This window comes from Tribolium castaneum, chromosome 7 (assembly GCF_031307605.1).
Source record: "Tribolium castaneum strain GA2 chromosome 7, icTriCast1.1, whole genome shotgun sequence".
NCBI lineage: Eukaryota > Metazoa > Arthropoda > Insecta > Coleoptera > Tenebrionidae > Tribolium > Tribolium castaneum.
In genome coordinates, this window is record NC_087400.1 from 3,462,961 (window position 1) to 3,482,148 (window position 19,188).

General features: G+C 37.2%; 1 protein-coding gene across 1 annotated transcript; it reads right to left on the reverse strand.

Moving 5' to 3' along the window:
* Positions 1 to 369: 369 nt before the first annotated feature.
* Positions 370 to 18,954, reverse strand: Dora (Dorado). Its single transcript, XM_008200556.3, has 6 exons — positions 18,430 to 18,954; positions 10,526 to 10,777; positions 7,261 to 9,738; positions 2,907 to 4,238; positions 2,530 to 2,854; positions 370 to 2,008 (listed from the first exon to the last, which is right to left on the reverse strand). Exons 1-6 carry the CDS (start codon positions 18,605 to 18,607, stop codon positions 1,942 to 1,944), a joined length of 4,632 nt encoding a protein of 1,543 aa, XP_008198778.1. The 5' UTR covers positions 18,608 to 18,954; the 3' UTR covers positions 370 to 1,941.
* Positions 18,955 to 19,188: the final 234 nt, after the last annotated feature.

Sequence of the window (19,188 nt, forward strand, 5' to 3'; positions counted from 1 at the left end):
TATCTCGCAATTTTCGATAAATTTGTATTTACTATGAAAAATAATTTTCACTTATTGATTCCTTTAAACAATTTTGAGACAATTCAATGAACTTCCAACGTCAAAATGCTGTCACGTGACTCACGTAACAATTATTTTCAGGGCCATTTCGAATCAGAGTGATTTGAATAAAACTAAAAGTACAGAATGTCGAAAAAAAATTTAATAAATTGACATTTTGGAAAAATAACGAGACGATGCCGAGTGTCGTAACAGTAAAAAATATATTTTTTCATAGCAAGGCCAATTAAATTTAAAAAAAAACATAGTTGGTGGTGGTTGACGAGCCGAAGGCGAGTGTTGTACAAGATATCCAGTAACAAGCCATCGCAAATTTAAAATTTTATTAACTCACTTGCACAAAGAAAATGACAGCGAGTCGGCCATTACAACTGTACATTGAAAATAATTCCAAGACACGGATTATATAAGCTACGTGTACCATTTGTTTTTATACATAAATAGTTGTGTAAAAATATTTAAATTACACTCAATATAATTTCTGTCACACTTAGACTAATGCGGTTACATCATCATATTATATCGAAGTCGCTATTTGTGCACCAACAAAAATCAAAAAAAAATTTTTTGACAACCATTGAGTTATATACAAATTTTTTCTTCGAGTGCCGGTGATGAAAATAAGAGCTGCGCCGCCTGTGATGAGATGATTATGTACATAAGCTCTTGATCCAGGCACTGATAACACTGATATGTGGAGGGGGAACGAAAAGTGTTAGTAGCTGAGAGACGGTTAAAATAACACAATTTTTTTTACATCAATCGGCATTGTTTGCTATACAATAGTTTAAATCAGCCCTTATTTCTCTCTTGTGAAATTCAATTAAAGAAATATGACGTTACATTGATGCTACTGAGGTTTATACAAGATTTTTTCCACGATTATCATATTTCAATAAATTTGACACGTACCTACCACTACGAAAAAATCAAATAACTAGACGAAATTTGACAGATTCGTGCACAGTTCGTGACTGAAATTTTGATTATTATTTCGACTGTTTAATTTCAAAGGCACAGTTTTTTCCCAACTGAATGAAGCGTTCGTTGTGAAGGAACTGTGCACGAATTCGTGCTTTGAGATCATAATATACACAAAAACAATTGAACAATTCGTGAAAACCGATCAGAGTTTTGCAAAAATACTCGTTTTAGTCACTATGATACATTTTGCCTGAGTTGGATAACATATTTTATGCGCAACTTGACGTCTCACCAACTGTACAACTCGAAATTGAACACAATTTTTTTCATATACAGGTGGTTCAGCCCAGCTCCCCTTTTCTGTAGCTCAGTTATTAGCTTAACTTTACCAATAACTGAGCTACAGAAGACGGAAGCAGAGCTGGACGACCCTGTATAATATATGTAAAAAAAAAACACTTGACTATCTACTAGTGTTATTGAATGATTGATTAATAAAAAAAAACTTAAACTAAAAGGGAAAAAATTAAAACACTAACTTAATAACTGAATGATTTTCGAAAACAATTGCCTAGATTATAAAATTACGTAATTACTTTGTTTTATCTAGAGAGTTTTGATGAAGGCAAAGATGGTAAGAAACCTGAGCACTTCAGAATAGTGACAGAACACTGAAAAATTGCTTATATTCACTTAAAAAAATCGATCACGTGATGATGATCAACTAATGTCCGACCAAATGTCAAATTGTTGTTGTTCGTTGACGTGTTGTTGTTGTTGTTGTTGTGTAATGTCTAACGTACAAACCGTCGGATGATGAAACAGCCTACTTAGATCGGATGGAAGCCCTGTGCTGACGATGGGATAAGTGCACAAGTGCGGCGTTGTCGTCGCTTCGTCTATTTCTTGGACGCGTACATAACTACTACTACTTTGGGGACCTAAATCGGTCCTTTGTCATTTGCTGTTGGCCTGAAGGGCGGTGTTTATCTGTGTCCAGAGGTCCTTTTTGCACGATTTCGATCTGGAAAAAAATTCGGAATTTTTCACCCCTTTGATACGCCACTGCCTTCCGGCGAAATTTCATCAATAAATCGGCTCTTTTTCCGACAAACTCGATAAGGGGCCTTCAAAACTTTATTATTTGGCGAGTTTTAAAAAATTACAACAAGAAAATGGCAAAGAATCCGCCAAAATTGCGCGTTAATGGTTGAATTCCAGTGGCGTAACATGTAGTAAAAAATTAAAATTGGAGACAAAATTGCTAAATGAACCAAAAAAATTGTATAAACTCAAGCAGTTCGTTGCTTTAGAAGTGATTTTTACTCAAGCTATTAGCACCATAGGCGTAGTATAGATTACGAATATAAATAAATAACCAAAAAATGCAGACTTTTTAGAAAATCATCTAACCTAAAGCCACACAAAACGTAATTAAAAAAAACAACAAGAAAAAGCCACAAAAACATACTTTAACACTAAATTCCAGTGGCGTAACATAGCAAAAAAAAGGGGGGCTAACAAAAAAAAAAAATTTTAACCCACCTTCTGATCGACTGTAGCCACTCCTTGAATTGTGCACTCCCATCGGGCGTAATTTGAAACGCCGCCCTTGCAGCACACACAATACTAACAAAATCCTCATAATCGGCCGACGTCAAATGATACAACTTTTGATGCATACACTGTATATACATCTGTTGACATTTCTGTACTAAAGGCGTCAAAGCCGTCCTTAAATGTTGCATAACCATAGTCGGATTATTCCTCGACAAATAATGAGCCGCTTCAATTGCAACATCATGAAGCACAAACGGACTCACAATCGAGTTTACAGCACAAACGCAAAAGTGGTGCAAGTACTGAGTACCTAAAAAAATACAATATATATCACTTGATACAATCATGTAAAATATAAGTACCTAAATGTTTGGAAATCCTCAACAACCACTTGACATCCTCTCCATAGGGCGGATTCCTCGCATACTTCGCCTGGGGGCGGTCGTCATGCACCCGCCTTGCCAACGTCTCCATAGCCAACATGCCCACCCTATAGGCCGTCAACAAATACCTCAACTGCGTCTGATTGAACTGTTGCGGCTGTCTGGGCGGTCTCGGAGGCGGGGCTTGCTGTGGCACCATCCCCGGAGGCGGGGCATAAACCGGTCGGACACTCCCATAATACCGAATCGGTTGCATCTGATTGACGGGATACTGGGGCGGGGCTTGATTTGGCGGAGGCGGGTACTGGAACTGGTACATGGGCATGGGCGGGGGCTGGTGGAGGGGCACTGGGGGGTGTATAGGGCCCCCATAATGAAGGAAATTGTAATGGCCCACAGCGTACGGTATCGTAATGGGGTAGGGCGGAGGCGGAGCCGTTGTCACGACGACCGGGCTAGTGGGCGGGATCTCCGGCTCGATGAGTGTGACGAGTGGGCCGTGCGCGTCCATGATTGGTTCGTTCTCCATCATTTGTTCCCCGCCTGGTGTGTGGTGAATGTACAGTTCGTACCAGTACTTAGCCACTTGGAACAAGACTTCGGGGTAAACTCCGCCCCCTTTGGCTGCGGTTTCCACAGTCAAGCAGGCGTGTTCGAGCATGTCGTCGCTTTGTTCCTTGCATTGGAGGATCGCCCTTTGAATCTCATTGGGGTTAAGGGCGTGGGCGTGTGGTAGACACGAAAGGGCTAACTCTGCCGCCGCCCTTACCATGTTAGGGTCACACCCACGTGACGCCCTATCGGCGATACTTGCGGCTTCGGGTGGAGTCAGATGCCCCTCCCACGTGTCAATCAAGAAGGAAATCGCAGCCGCCCCGATTTCCATCGCTTGGCCGGTTATCCACGACACGTGTGACGAATACGTGCGACTTAACCAATTTGGACTTACACAGTTGTGAAGTCCAAGCGCATATAACCCTATTTGGAATGCGCACATGTGGAGGGCTCGATGCGGACCGTGGTGGTTTTGGCTGGTGGAAGGTTGGGTGAAGAGGGAGGTACTACTTGAACCTCCAGCCTTATTTAGGACGATTTTAGCCAATTCGAACATGAAATGAGCGCCGGCTTCCGATGGTTGGTTGGGAATTGAAGGGTAGGCACGTTTGCCCTTATAACGTGATTCTTTTGTTCGGGTTATTTGAACCGTGCTAGTGCTTTGGGTTGGTACGGTGGTACCGGTTGCTAGATTTAAGTTGGCGAGACCTTGCTCGACTTCGGCACTGGTTGAGCTGTGGGGTCGGCTGCAACAATCTGGAAGGAAATATGCGATTGTTGTAGCAGACTGCCCTCCGAAAAAAAAAAATCGAGACTTTAAACTGCTCTCTAGCCGAAATTATTTGTCCGATTGGGTTCCGGTTTTCACCGTTTGATAGATAATTTAAATCATCAAATAATTTAAAGTTTACGATGGTATTTTTACTTTCTCAGTTGGTCCAAAAATAAGTATTAAAAATTTCGAAAAACCGGTTTTTGGACTTCAGAATTTTTTCCATCGAGTTATTTAGCCACAACAGCTTAATTTTCTACTTTTCTTACGTAAAATTGTCTGAGAAAATCAAATCTGATTTTAGTTTAAAGGTACGACTACTAGTTTTTGAGATATCGCCCAATATTCAGCAGTAAAGGTAAAAATCTTAGAGGAATGGTTTATTCAAGAATTTTTTCCATCGAGTTATTTAACAACGACACCTTAATTTTCTACTTTTCTTACGTAAAATTGTCTGAGAAATCCAAATCTAATTTTAGTTTTCAGGTATGGCTACTAGTTTTTAAGATATCGCCCAATATTCAGCAGTAAAGGTAAAAATCTTAGAAGAATGGTTTATTCAAGAATTTCTTCCATCGAGTTATTTAACAACGACACCTTAATTTTCTACTTTTCTTACGTAAAATTGTCTGAGAAATCCAAATCTAATTTTAGTTCTCAGGTACGACTGCTAGTTTTTGAGATATCGCCCAAGATTCAGCAGCGAAGGTAAAAATCTTAGAGGGATGGTTTATTCAAGAATTTTTTCCATCGAGTCATTTAGCCACGACACCTTAATTTTCTACTTTTCTTACGTAGAATTGTCTGAGAAATTCAAATCTGATTTTAGTTTTCAGGTACCACTACTAGTTTTTCAGATATCGCCCAATATTTCGCAGCAAAGGTAAAAATCTTAGAGGGATGGTTTATTCAAGAATTTTTTCCATCGAGTCATTTAGCCACGACACCTTAATTTTCTACTTTTCTTACGTAGAATTGTCTGAGAAATTCAAATCTGATTTTAGTTTTCAGGTACGACTGCTAGTTTTTGAGGTATCGCCCAATATTCAGCAGTAAAAGTAAAAATCTTAGAGGTATGGTTTATTCAAGAATTTTTTCCATCGAGTTATTTAACAACGACACCTTAATTTTCTACTTTTCTTACGTAAAATTGTCTGAGAAATCCAAATCTGATTTTAGTTTTCAGGTACCACTACTAGTTTTTCAGATATCGCCCAATATTTCGCAGCAAAGGTAAAAATCTTAGAGGGATGGTTTATTCAAGAATTTTTTCCATCGAGTCATTTAGCCACGACACCTTAATTTTCTACTTTTCTTACGTAGAATTGTCTGAGAAATTCAAATCTGATTTTAGTTTTCACATACGACTACTAGTTTTTGAGATATCGCCCAATATTCAGCAGTGAAGGTAAAAATCTTATAGAATTGGTTTATTCAAGAATTTTTTCCATCGAGTCATTTAGCCACGACACCTTTATTTTCCACTTTTCTTACGTAAAATTGTCTGAGAAATTCAAATCTGATTTTAGTTTTCAGGTACGACTACTAGTTTTTGAGATATCGCCCAATATTTAGCAGCAAAGAGAAAAATCATAGAGGAATGATTTATTCAAGAATTTTTTCCATCGAGTTATTTAGCCACGATACCTTAATTTTCTATTTTTCTTACGTAAAATTGTCTGAGAAATTCAAATCTGATTTTAGTTTTCAGGTACGACTGCTAGTTTTTGAGGTATCGCCCAATATTCAGCAGTAAAAGTAAAAATCTTAGAGGTATGGTTTATTCAAGAATTTTTTCCATCGAGTTATTTAACAACGACACCTTAATTTTCTACTTTTCTTACGTAAAATTGTCTGAGAAATCCAAATCTGATTTTAGTTTTCAGGTACCACTACTAGTTTTTCAGATATCGCCCAATATTTCGCAGCAAAGGTAAAAATCTTAGAGGGATGGTTTATTCAAGAATTTTTTCCATCGAGTCATTTAGCCACGACACCTTAATTTTCTACTTTTCTTACGTAGAATTGTCTGAGAAATTCAAATCTGATTTTAGTTTTCAGGTACCACTACTAGTTTTTCAGATATCGCCCAATATTTCGCAGCAATGGGAAAAATCATAGAGGAATTATTTATTCAAGAATTTTTTCCATCGAGTCATTTAGCCACGACACCTTAATTTTCTACTTTTCCTACGTAAAATTGCCTGACAAATCCAAATCTAATTTTAGTTTTCAGATACGACTACTAGTTTTTGAGATATCGCCCAATATTCAGCAGTGAAGGTAAAAATCTTATAGAATTGGTTTATTCAAGAATTTTTTCCATCGAGTCATTTAGCCACGACACCTTTATTTTCCATTTTTCTTACGTAAAATTGTCTGAGAAATTCAAATCTGATTTTAGTTTTCAGGTACGACTACTAGTTTTTGAGATATCGCCCAATATTTAGCAGCAAAGAGAAAAATCATAGAGGAATGATTTATTCAAGAATTTTTTCCATCGAGTTATTTAGCCACGATACCTTAATTTTCTATTTTTCTTACGTAAAATTGTCTGAGAAATTCAAATCTGATTTTAGTTTTCAGGTACGACTGCTAGTTTTTGAGGTATCGCCCAATATTCAGCAGTAAAAGTAAAAATCTTAGAGGTATGGTTTATTCAAGAATTTTTTCCATCGAGTTATTTAGCCACCACACCTTAATTTTCTACTTTTCTTGCGTAAAATTGTCTGAGAAATTCAAATCTGATTTTAGTTCTCAGGTACGACTGCTAGTTTTTGAGATATCGCCCAAGATTCAGCAGTGAAGGTAAAAATCTTAGAGGAATGGTTATTCAAGAATTTTTTCCATGGAATTATTTAGCCCCAACACCTTAACTTCCTACTTTTCTTACGTAAAATAGTCAGAGAAATTCAAATCTAATTTTAGTTTTCACATACGACTACTAGTTTTTGAGATAACGGTCAATACTCTAAATTATTCAACTTATTCCTAAGAAAAACTTACTTATATCACTCGGCACCATCTCAGTCGGCGGCACAAACGTACTCAACGTCGTCGTCATCACCTTCTCACACTCCTCCCTCCTGTACTGACTCTTCACCGGCGGATTGGACGAATAATACGAACTCAACAACGGCGACTTCAACAACTGATGTATCTCCCGATCCAACAACCGATCCATAATCCTCGCCACCTTCCAACAATCATCCTTATAAAACGTCAGTAACGTGATCGCCAAATCCCCCTTCTGCCTCCTTGTCCCCTCACACAGCAGCGGATGATCCGCCTCCGACACATTCGCCTTCATGCCCAAGGCCGCCACAGCCGCCTCGAACCCCAGCGGCTCGTCCGTGGGCAATCTCAAGGACGCTATCTTGGTCCTGTCCCTGCCCACAACTCCGGGAATCACCAACGCATCGAAAATAAAGCTCGCCAACATAGTTGGCAGCATTGCTTCGCCACGCGACTTGATCGTCCCCTCTTTCAAATGCTCGGCGCGTTCGCGTAACACTTGCAACTCCTTGTGGTTAAGCGGAATCCTCTTCAGGAGGTTTACCAGGTCGGACTCCTGGTTGGCCAACTTCACCTCCAGGGGTTTGGTGGACGCCGGCGGTCGCGCCATCTCCAGCCCGAACATCCCCACGCGGAACGCCAGGTGGTAGTGTTCCGTATTCTCGGCCAGGACGGCGCAAAGAAACGCGCATTTGGCCAAAGTCCCAGACGCCAAACAGCTCAATTGGTGCGAGGCCGGGTTGACTTGCTGCTTCTTCCCTTTGCGTTTCGGGATCGGTGGTATTTCAATCATCAGGTCCGGCGGGTTCGCCAACAGCTCCTCCGCCAGCTTCACCCCCAGGATGCAGGCTTCCTTGCTGTGGCCGTGGGCGTGGAGGCCTTCAGCACGGGCGAAGAGCACGTCCCAGGGGTCGTCGCACTTGCGCACGTTGGTGAAGACGGTCTTGTCGCCGTCCTTATCGCCCTCCTTGGAGGTGCAACCCTCCATGTCCTTCGGGTTGTAGAAATAGACGTTGTATTCGTCACTTGGTGTGTCCGAGTTGCTGGAAACGCTGGACTCGTCTTTGCTCGGCCGCCGGGAGTATTGGGGCTTGTTGGCCGTTTCGCTGGAGTCGCTGCCGGCGCCTTCGTCGTCGTTCTCGCAGAAGCCCTCGCTGCTGACGCTTGAGCGGTTGCCGTCACGTGGCCGTCCAGGTGGGTACTCGGCCGGGTTGAGACTCATCACCGAGACGAAGTCGAAGCGGGTGACCCGGGAGTGGTGGTGGTGGTAGTGGTGGTGGTGGTGGTGGCAGTTGAGCAACGCCTTGCTGGAGTTGACCTGGGTGATGGCGTCCCGGTTCTCCGAGCCATGGCGGAAGCAAGTGAACGGACAGTGGTACATGGGGTTGATGTCCTGGGTGTAGGTGATGCCAGGCATGGGGTAGTCGTCCCAGTCCAGGTAACACGCTTCAATGGCCGGCTTGAAGCCGGTGAACACCTCCAGGTCGGTTTTAAGGGTGCTACTCTTATTGGAGTTGGTTTGGCTGGAGGTGCGACACTTGGACACCTTCTCCAGGATTTTCATGTGCCAGGTGGTGAATTGCGAGTGGAGCATGTCGCGTTCATGCGGGGCTAGGCCAGGGTTTAGCGCCGCCAGGCGCCAAAGTACGACGACTTCGTCGCAGAGGGACGAGCACGCGTGCTGGGAGGCATGCGTGTTGCTGTTGACATTGTTGTGTTTGCCGCCCCCGCCGCCCCCATAGCCCGAATTGCCCGAGAGGAGCGCTACTTTGGTGTTGAACCACCAGATCAAGATTTGCTCACACGCCATGCACTCCTCGGTGATGATTTCCAACAGTGGGACCGCATTGCGGTCGTTGCGTTTAAACATCTCCCGGACGATACTTAGCAAATTCCACATGCCTTCCGGTTCGCGGCCGCGCAACGGCCGCAGGAGGGACGTCCACTCGGCGGCAGCTGGGGGCGCGACCGTACTCAGGTAATTAACATCGCTGAAGACCATCGGTGCCGGGACGCAGAACTTGATTAGGATTTTTTTGATGTTGTCATGGAGGGCCTTTTCGTCGAGGTACCAGGAGGTTTGGTCGTTGGCGCTGGCGCCGGCTGTGGGGTCCGGGGCGCCGCAGACGGAGTTGATGGCGGAGGGCTGCGAGCCGAGGAGTTCGTCGAGGAGGCGCTGGGCGGTGGGGAGGATCTGCTGGGGGAGTTCGCTGATGAGGTATTGGGCGAATTTTTGGAGTTGCTCGCGGTGGAGGCGCGACAGCGACTCGGAGACGGGGGCGCGGAGGGTGACCAAGTGCGGGGAGTGGATGCGTGTGAGGCAGACGGCGACGATGTGGGAGCACCAATAGGCGGTCGAGTCGCAAGTGCAGTTGCACGAGGAGATGCGACGACGGTCGAAGGTTACGGCGACGGACACGTATTGGGTGCCGCGGTAGTTTTGCTGCACGCTGGCGGAGAGGTGGAAACCTAGGTTGAAAAAAAAAATTGTTAGAAAGTTTGCAGCACTCACTTCACCAGTGCTCCAAACTACGTAGTCAAAAATGTTTGGAAAAAAATTGTCAAACATAAATTTTCCCTACTTTAGCAGGAGAAAGAGAATTGTTAGAACGTTTGCAGCACTCACTTCGCCAGTGCCCCAAACTACGTAGTCAAAAATTTTTGGAAAAAAAATTGTCAAACATAAATTTTCCCTACTTTAGCAGGTGGAAACCTAGGTTGGAAGAAAGAGAATTGTTAGAACGTTTGCAGCACTCACTTCACCAGTGCTCCAAACTACGTAGTCAAAAATTTTGGAAAAAAAATTGTCACACATAAATTTTCCCTACTTTAGCAGGAGAAAGAGAATTGTTAGAACGTTTGCAGCACTCACTTCGCCAGTGCTCCAAACTACGTAGTCAAAAATTTTGAAAAAAAAAATTTCAAACATAAATTTTCCCTACGTTAGCATTTTGTTTCTGTGTAAAAGCACGATTTGCTGTTTCAATTATGTTTTGAATATTTCATTTCGAAAATCGATACCAGCGACCAACCAGCAGCACATTCGTTCTTCCGCTTGTCGTAATTACAATTTGCCCCTTGTTGCCGCTTTATAAACCTAAATAATTAATATTAAAGCTGTGTACAGTGACGTGGTGTTCCATTGTTCGTGCTCTACTGTCAACTAAATTACACAATAATTGCATTTCAACAGTCGTTGCTTCTTTCCGGTGGTAATGACTGGATTTTTCCTCCTCTCTGGACGCTGTCTACTCACCAATTTGTAGTGGGTCTTTGACCATATTGTTCCTGACGAGGTGTTCACCTCGTGTGAATTCATCGGCTGCTCCGTTCGCCAAACACGAATACAAACGGATGTCCTCTTCATTGTCGGGAAAACTCCAAAATGCTATCCGGAGCTGGAGTTGTTCGGGAACGGGAGGATAAACGTGCTCGACAAGCTCGAAGGGAATGTGAGATGCGACGCATTTTGCTGCCAGTTCGGTTAGCGAAGGAACAGGCTGACTTTCTACAAAGAAAAAAACATTTTTAAAAGCAATTCATGATTTAAAAAATTAAAAAAACTATAAACAATAAAAAAGAAACACAGAAAACCCATAAATTTTTAAGAAAAAAGTATATGTTTTGTTGTTGTTCAGGTCAGGTCAGGTCATGTCAATAATTATGTTCCTTAATTTGAAAAAATCAAAATATTTTTTTATTTTTAATTTAATTAGGAAATTACTCTGTATAAGTTACTTCTTAAAAAAAACTATAACATTTTAAGAAAAAAATATATATTTTTTGTTGTTGTTCAGGTCAGGTCAGGTCATGTCAATAATAAAATAATTTGGAAGTTCAAGATAATTCTTTAAGAACGCTAATTATTTCCTTAATTAAAAAAAATCAAAATATTTTTTTTATTTTTTATTTAATTAGCAACTTATTCTTCATAAGATACTTCTGTAAGAAAATTAAATAAAAAAAACTATAAATTTTTAAGAAAAAAGTATATATTTTTTTGTTGTTCAGGTCAGGTCAGGTCAAGTCAATAATAAAATAATTTGGAAGTCCAAGATAATTCTTTAAAGACCCTAATTATGCTCCTTAATTAAAAAAAAACAAAATATTTTTTATTTGTAATTTAAATAAGAAATTATTCTTCATAAGATACTTCTTCAAAAAAATAAAATTAAAAAAAAGTATATATTATTTGTTGTTGTTCGGGTCAGGTCAGGTCATGTCAATAATAAAATAATTTGAAAAATCAAGATAATTCTTTAAGAACCTTAATTATGTTCCTTAATTAAAAAAAAATGTTTTTTATTTTTAATTTAAATAGAAAATTATTCTTCATAAGATACTTCTTCAAAAAAATAAAATTAAAAAAAAGTATATATTTTTTGTTGTTGTTCGGGTTAGGTCAGGTCATGACAATAATAAAATAATTTGAAAGTTCAAGATAATTCTTTAAGAACCCTAATTATGTTCCTTAATTAAAAAAAATGAAAATATTTTTTTATTTTTTATTTAATTAGGAAATTATTCTCCATAAGATACTTCTTCAAAAAAATAGAATAAAAAAGAGAGAAACACAGAAAACCCAAATTAAACCAAAAAATGTTTAGGAAAAAAAACAATATTTTTTTGTTATCAAAGGTTATGTTAAAATCTCAAATCAAAGCAAAATGATTTCCTTGCCTTATCATATCACCTGAGTAATTTCCCTTGTACCGATACGATAATTGCCTTAATTACGTAAAATTAGCACGAAAGTTGCTTATTAAAAATGAGAAAAAAATAGGGAAAATCCGACGATTTCGTTTTAATTCGTGATAAACTTGTGAAAGTTTTATTTCCTTTGACAAGAATTATGATTACGAATCCTTTCACTCTTCTTCTTTGTGTGTCACAAACATTGACGTGAAAAAAAAACAACAGAATGGGACCTAAAATGGACCCCTGAGGCGCACCCATCTAATTGCTCCTTTCTGGTGCTATTATCTTTAACGGTTATTTATGGACCGTGTACCATCTGGTGGCCAAGATGGCTAACACATTGAACTTTTTTTGTAAGATTTCGATTTTTTTTATTCAGAAACTACAAAACCTACTGACTGCGCCAATTAATTATTTTTCATTAATTTTTTTCGTTTTGCGTATTTTCAGTAAAATCTTATTAAAGTAAAATGGTTTTTATTGTATTTTTCATTACAATAATTCAAAACACAAAACCTACTGACTGCGCCAATTAAATTAAATGCTCTTCATTCGTATTTCTCGTTGTGCTTCCACAAATTTATTAAACTTTTTGAAGCAATTAGGCCAAAAAATCGGTACCAAGTCTTCACATTTCAATTTTCTTGTTTAAAATCGAAATTTGGGAAAATTATGACTAGAAATTTCCTTGTGATTTTCAAAGCGTTTGAATAATTCCTTTAGTTGGCAAAGCGTCTCGCCGATGACTTTGAGAATCGTTCGTTCGTTGGGCGATTGAACCTCGTCTGTTATTGTCGGGTACGTTACCCTCGGCCTAGGCCTGGGGGCTCGTCTGCCCGACCGCGACCCTGAACGTACTCTCGTAAACACACTGCCCCCACGACGACACGTGACCAAATCAGAGGCGTAACAATCCTCCAAGAGACGGGATTTGTTCATTTTTTGCTTGGAATTGAAGCAAAACCAAACAAAAACCATAATTCGAAACCTACCGACTGCGCCAATTCAATGTTTTTTTCACTCGATCTTTATAGTTTTGCGTATTTTCAGAAATATCTAGTTAAAGTAAATTGTTTTGTTGACTTTCTAAGCCAATAACTCATTCAATATTCATAACAAGACGAAATTTATTTATTTATTTGCCTTCCAGTCTAGTCCCCACTGTTATTTTTTATTAAAAAAAAAACAAAAAGATAATTCAAAACCTACTGACTGTGCCAATTAAATATTTTTCCTTCGTTTTTTGTAGTTTTACGTATTTTCAGAAATATCTAGTTAAAGTAAATTGTTTTGTTGACTTTCTAAGCCAATAACTCATTCAATATTCATAACAAGACGAAATTTATTTATTTATTTGCCTTCCAGTCTAGTCCCCACTGTTATTTTTTATTAAAAAAAAACAAAAAGATAATTCAAAACCTACTGACTGTGCCAATTAAATATTTTTCCTTCGTTTTTTGTAGTTTTACGTATTTTCAGAAATATCTAGTTAAAGCAAATTGTTTTGTTGACTTTCTAAGCCAATAACTCGTTCAAGATTCATAATAAGACGAAATTTATTTATTTATTTGTCTTCCAACCTAGTCCCCGCTGTTATTTTTTATTAAAAAAAAAAACAAAAAGATAATTCAAAACCTATTGACTGTGCCAATTAAATATTTTTCCTTCGTTTTTTGTAGTTTTACGTATTTTCAGAAATATCTAGTTAAAGTAAATTGTTTTGTTGACTTTCTAAGCCAAAAACACATTCAAGATTCGTAATAAGACGAAATTTATTTATTTATTTGTCTTCCAGCCTAGTCCCCGCTGTTATTTTTTATTAAAAAAAAAAAGATAATTTAAAACCTACTGACTGTGCCAATTAAATATTTTTCGTTCGTTTTTTGTAGTTTTACGTATTTTCAAAAATATCTAGTTAAAGTAAATTGTTTTGTTGACTTTCTAAGCCAATAACTCATTCAAGATTCATAATAAGTCGAAATTTATTTATTTATTTGCCTTCCAGCCTAGTCCACACTTATTTTTTATTTAAAAAAAACAAAAAAATAATTCAACACCTACTGACTGTGCCAATTAAATATTTTTCCTTCCTTTTTTGTAGTTTTACGTATTTTCAGAAATATCTAGTTGAAGTAAATTGTTTTGTTGACTTTCTAAGCCAAAAACTCATTCAAGATTCGTAATAAGACGAAATTTATTTATTTATTTGTCTTCCAGCCTAGTCCCCGCTGTTATTTTTTATTTAAAAAAAAATAATTCAAAACCTACTGACTGCGCCAATTAAATATTTTTCGTTCGTTTTTTGTAGTTTTACGTATTTTCAAAAATATCTAGTTAAAGTAAATTGTTTTGTTGACTTTCTAAGCCAATAACTCATTCAAGATTCATAATAAGACGAAATTTATTTATTTATTTGTCTTCCAGCCTAGTCCACACTGTAATTTTTTATTAAAAAAAAACAAAAAAATAATTCAACACCTACTGACTGTGCCAATTAAATATTTTTCCTTCCTTTTTTGTAGTTTTACGTATTTTCAGAAATATCTAGTTGAAGTAAATTGTTTTGTTGACTTTCTAAGCCAAAAACTCATTCAAGATTCGTAATAAGACGAAATTTATTTATTTATTTGTCTTCCAGCCTAGTCCCCGCTGTTATTTATTATTAAAAAAAAAAAATTCAAAACCTACTGACTGCGCCAATTAAATATTTTTCGTTCGTTTTTTGTAGTTTTACGTATTTTCAAAAATATCTAGTTAAAGTAAATTGTTTTGTTGACTTTCTAAGCCAATAACTCATTCAAGATTCATAATAAGACGAAATTTATTTATTTATTTGTCTTCCAGCCTAGTCCACACTGTTATTTTTTATTAAAAAAAAAAACAAAAAAATAATTCAACACCTACTGACTGTGCCAATTAAATATTTTTCCTTTCTTTTTTGTAGTTTTACGTATTTTCAGAAATATCTAGTTGAAGTAAATTGTTTTGTTGACTTTCTAAGCCAAAAACTCATTCAAGATTCGTAATAAGACGAAATTTATTTATTTATTTGTCTTCCAGCCTAGTCCCCGCTGTTATTTATTATTAAAAAAAAAAAAATTCAAAACCTACTGACTGCGCCAATTAAATATTTTTCCTTCCTTTTTTGTAGTTTTACGTATTTTCAGAAATATCTAGTTGAAGTAAATTGTTTTGTTGACTTTCTAAGCCAATAACTCATTCAATATTCATAATAAGACGAAATTTATTTATTTATTTGCCTTCCAGCCTAGTCGCCAAAGATAGTTCAAAACCTACTGACTGCGCCAATTAAATAACATTTTTTGTATTTTCACAATAAATTATTTTTCTACGCCACTGTGTGGACCCAAAAATAACCAACCTCACACGCTACCCTTATTTCGAAGGGTGCTGGTACCCACATTATTTTTATTCCTTTCGTAATCTTATCACAAGTGATATTACATAAACGTTATCACGTTTCTTATCATAATTCAAGGCCGAGATTTAAATGAAGACAGACTTCGTTCGTCTAGCTCCGTTTTCTCTCGCCATCTACCTGTTTTTAGGTGATTGGACGACCTCCAGATTGTTGACTTCCATACATCAGCTGTTGTCTGTGTATGTTTTTTGTGGTCGAGTAACGTTCTTCGGAACGACTCGGAGAGAGAGATGAGAGCAGAAACGGTTCGTTCGTTCGTTGTTGGAGAGAGATTCAAAAGTCGAGAAAATTCGACGAATTTTTTTCAAAGGGACAGATGGTTTGGCTCAGTGGGTGGGTTTTAGACAAAAAAAAAGCGGAAAATAAAACACAAAAAAAATTTTTCATATATTTTTATTTTCTCCTTTACTTCTCACATTTATTTGGTCATTTTTTCTTTTTCTTCCAGTTTTTTGTCTTTTCAGGCCTGAATTACACTTTAGAAGTTATTTTGAATTTTCCGTGGTCTATATTTTCTTTCAATCTATTTTTTATTATTTGCATTTCATTTTAAAATTTGTTTTATATTTTTTTATATTTCTTTTTTATTTTTTTCTCTTTTTTATTATTTTTTTTTTAATTTTTTTTATTTTTTTATATTTCTTTTTTATTTTTTTATACTTCTTTTTTCTTAATCTATATTTTTTCAACAAAACAGAACTTCGAAATAAAAAATCCTGTAAGTATATTCTACTTTTTGGAATGTATTTGTGTCTTGTTTGTTCTTTTTTTTTTCTTCACTTTGTATTCTATTTATTTTTTTCAAACATAATCGCATCAAACACAAATCTGTAATTTTTAAGGTCGACGAACTGAAGCACAAACTCATTATTACTATCATTAGCTTCTCTCTTTCTCTTTTCCTTACAAACTCTCTCGACTCATGGCCAACTGTTTCATCGGATCGATTTGAACCGTTTGGATTTAACGACTCGACAAAATTCATTCTTAATTAACACAATATTAAATAAACAATCGAATTATAAATCAAAACAAGTGTCTTGATTTTTTTATGCTGACTTGTGACCCAATTACGCCATTTCCCGAAAGTGATTCACTTGTTTCTTCTTTACCTAATTTTCAAAACAGGTAAATAATTCTAACAACGATCGATAACGACAAGCGAAAATTTTTATTATTCGAAATAAATTATGTATTAATGATTTTGTCGATATTGTTGTTGTTTTTAGTGAAAATGTACCGCAATAATGAGTTCATTACATACGCTATTATGAAATTTCTTGGTCGACTAATTGTGGGAAGTCGGACAATGGAGCAATTATGCACAGGACCGTAATACGCTCGAGAAATTACGATTTTGCACCCCCTGGTTTCATCAAGTTGGCCATGAAAACGGTATATAACATATAATAGTGTCCGATTTTAGTTGGCTATGAAAACAAAAAAAAAGCAAACACTTAAAAATAATACAAAAGATAAAAATTAATTTTAGTTAGCAATGACAAAACAAAAAAATCTCAACAATTTCTATTTTTGATTATTTTTTTTAGAGAAAAAAATATTTTTTAATGTCAAACACCAACACCATAACAAAAAAAACTAAGTACAACCCTGTTTAAGCCCAACTTTCACCATTATTGCCTAGTTGGCCATGACAAAAATTCCAACCCTGTACAATAAAACCCTAACTTTCTCCGATTATTGTTGGTCAAGTTGGCCGTGACAAAAACCATGGCTTCTGTCTAATAATTTTTCGAAAACAATAACGAATCAATTTTTATCCCAGCCAACTGTATTTTAATTGTGATAACTGGAACAGAACATAGAGACTCTCACTTGATCTAGTTGCAACGCACTTAAACAAAAGAAAATCAAAATGATTTTAATGACAATCAACTTTCCGGTATTTAAACGCAAAATGGCGCAAAATAATTGAAGCACCCTGTATATAATTACTTCGAAAAAAAACAAACTTAATAAAAAATAGGTGGCTGAGAATAATGTCAAAAAAAACGTAATATATGACGTATACTACGACTAGTGACGTCACGTGTATTTTTTGTAACCTATATGCTCTTTCAGTATGTTTTACTCTCTCTAATTTGTTTTTTTTTAATTTTTTTTGTTTTTTTTTATTCTATTTTTTCTTTAGTTTGGAGATCAAAAAGAAAATTATTTATATTCTCTCTAATTTTATTTACTTATGTCTTTTGAGATCTTTATTCCATTTTATATTTATTTTGTACCGTTTTTTTTATTATGTACTCTTATTGTTATAAAAATTCTTGTGATTCAACTTCTTTCTACATTTTTAAGTTATTTTAATTTCTCTAATTATTGCTTCTTTCTATTGTTCTTTTTTGTGTTTATTTCGTATTTGTATTCTTATGTTTGGAGCTCAAAGAGAAAACCATTTTACCTTTTTTTGTTAGTTTAAGTTTTTTGCCTTTTCAAATCTATTTTATTTATTTATTTTGTATTTTTTATATTCTAAATTTTCTTACATGGTGTTTTTTAACAAAGAAAATAATTATTTTAATGACAAACTACTTTCTAGTGTTTAAACCCAAACTGCGCATAAATAATTGAGCCACCCTATATATAATTTTAGTTGTTTTGGTAGTAGTACATGTAAATAAAAATCAATATAAAAATAAAAAACACATAGTGATAACTGCAAATGTCAAAAAACATAACCAGTGACGTTATTTGTAGCAACAATTTTCTAAACCAAACAAAAATGTATACCGGATGTTTCTTAATACATGTCACAAAATATCAAGTGTCACTTCGCAAAAAAACAATAACACCTGCACCAAACCAAAAAAAGCCCAAAATAATGCTGAATGACAGTCAACTTTGCCGCAATTAACCTCAAAACGAAAATAAATCGAGCCACTCTGTATATAATTTTGGTTTTATTGTCGTCGCTTTGTTGGCAGTCGTGAGACAAAGCCGCCTCAGCATCCAACAAAGAACAAAGAAGCGCGCACTTTCAAGGGGGCTTTCGCCTGTCTTACCGTCATTGCTCCGCCTGGCACTGCCCCAGAAGGTGCCCGCCCCCGTGGAGGGCTTCTTCCACCCCCGCCAGTTGTTGCAAAGACTCTCCGGTTCGGAGCTCCAGCTGCACAGGGAGTCCTCCTCAAACCTGTCCGAATCCTCAAAACTGAACCTGTCCCCTTCCTCCCACTCGAGCATCGCGGCCGCGACATCGCCGCCGCCACCTCCGCCGCCGCCGCCGCCACCACCGGCCGCCGCCAGCTCGAAGCACAAGACTGCGTCCACAACAAACAACTAAAACATCACTGCCACTGAACACAACAACAACAACAACAGCAGCTGAGCTGGGGGCGAGCGACCTCCCCCATCAAAGACAACAACAAATATGGCTGATTTGTCCACTGGCCCCTGGCCTCTCTACTCTGCTGCACAAACCGACAACTCTCACACAGAGGATGCACCAGCTGTCGACGGAGGCGCCCCCTCACCCAGTGCCAAAAGACTAAACTACGGAAATGGGAGATAGAGGGCGCAATTTTTGGTTTTCTTGGTCAAGGAAGTTGGCTTGGAAAATGCTGAGCCAATAGACGCAAAGCGCGCGAATCACGTCATCAAGTATGCTCATTTAAACCGTCATACTTGTTCAAACATAAAGATATTATTGATTCTTTCCTTTTTTTAGATTACGCTGCATTTTTCTAAAATATTACGGTACATATACAGTATGATCCAATATTAAAGATTAAAAAATCAAACCTGTTGACTTTTATTGTACTTTT

Bases quoted from the DNA above. Each gene is read 5' to 3' on its own strand.
- Dora (XM_008200556.3), bottom strand. From the start codon at position 18,607: ATGCTCGAGTGGGAGGAAGGGGACAGGTTCAGTTTTGAGGATTCGGAC. The intron at 10,778-18,429 runs GTAAGACAGGCG...TTTTCTTTGTAG, and splicing joins TGCCAGGCGGAGCAATGACG to AAAGTCAGCCTGTTCCTTCG. The intron at 2,855-2,906 runs GTACTTATATTT...GTATTTTTTTAG, and splicing joins GAGGATTTCCAAACATTTAG to GTACTCAGTACTTGCACCAC.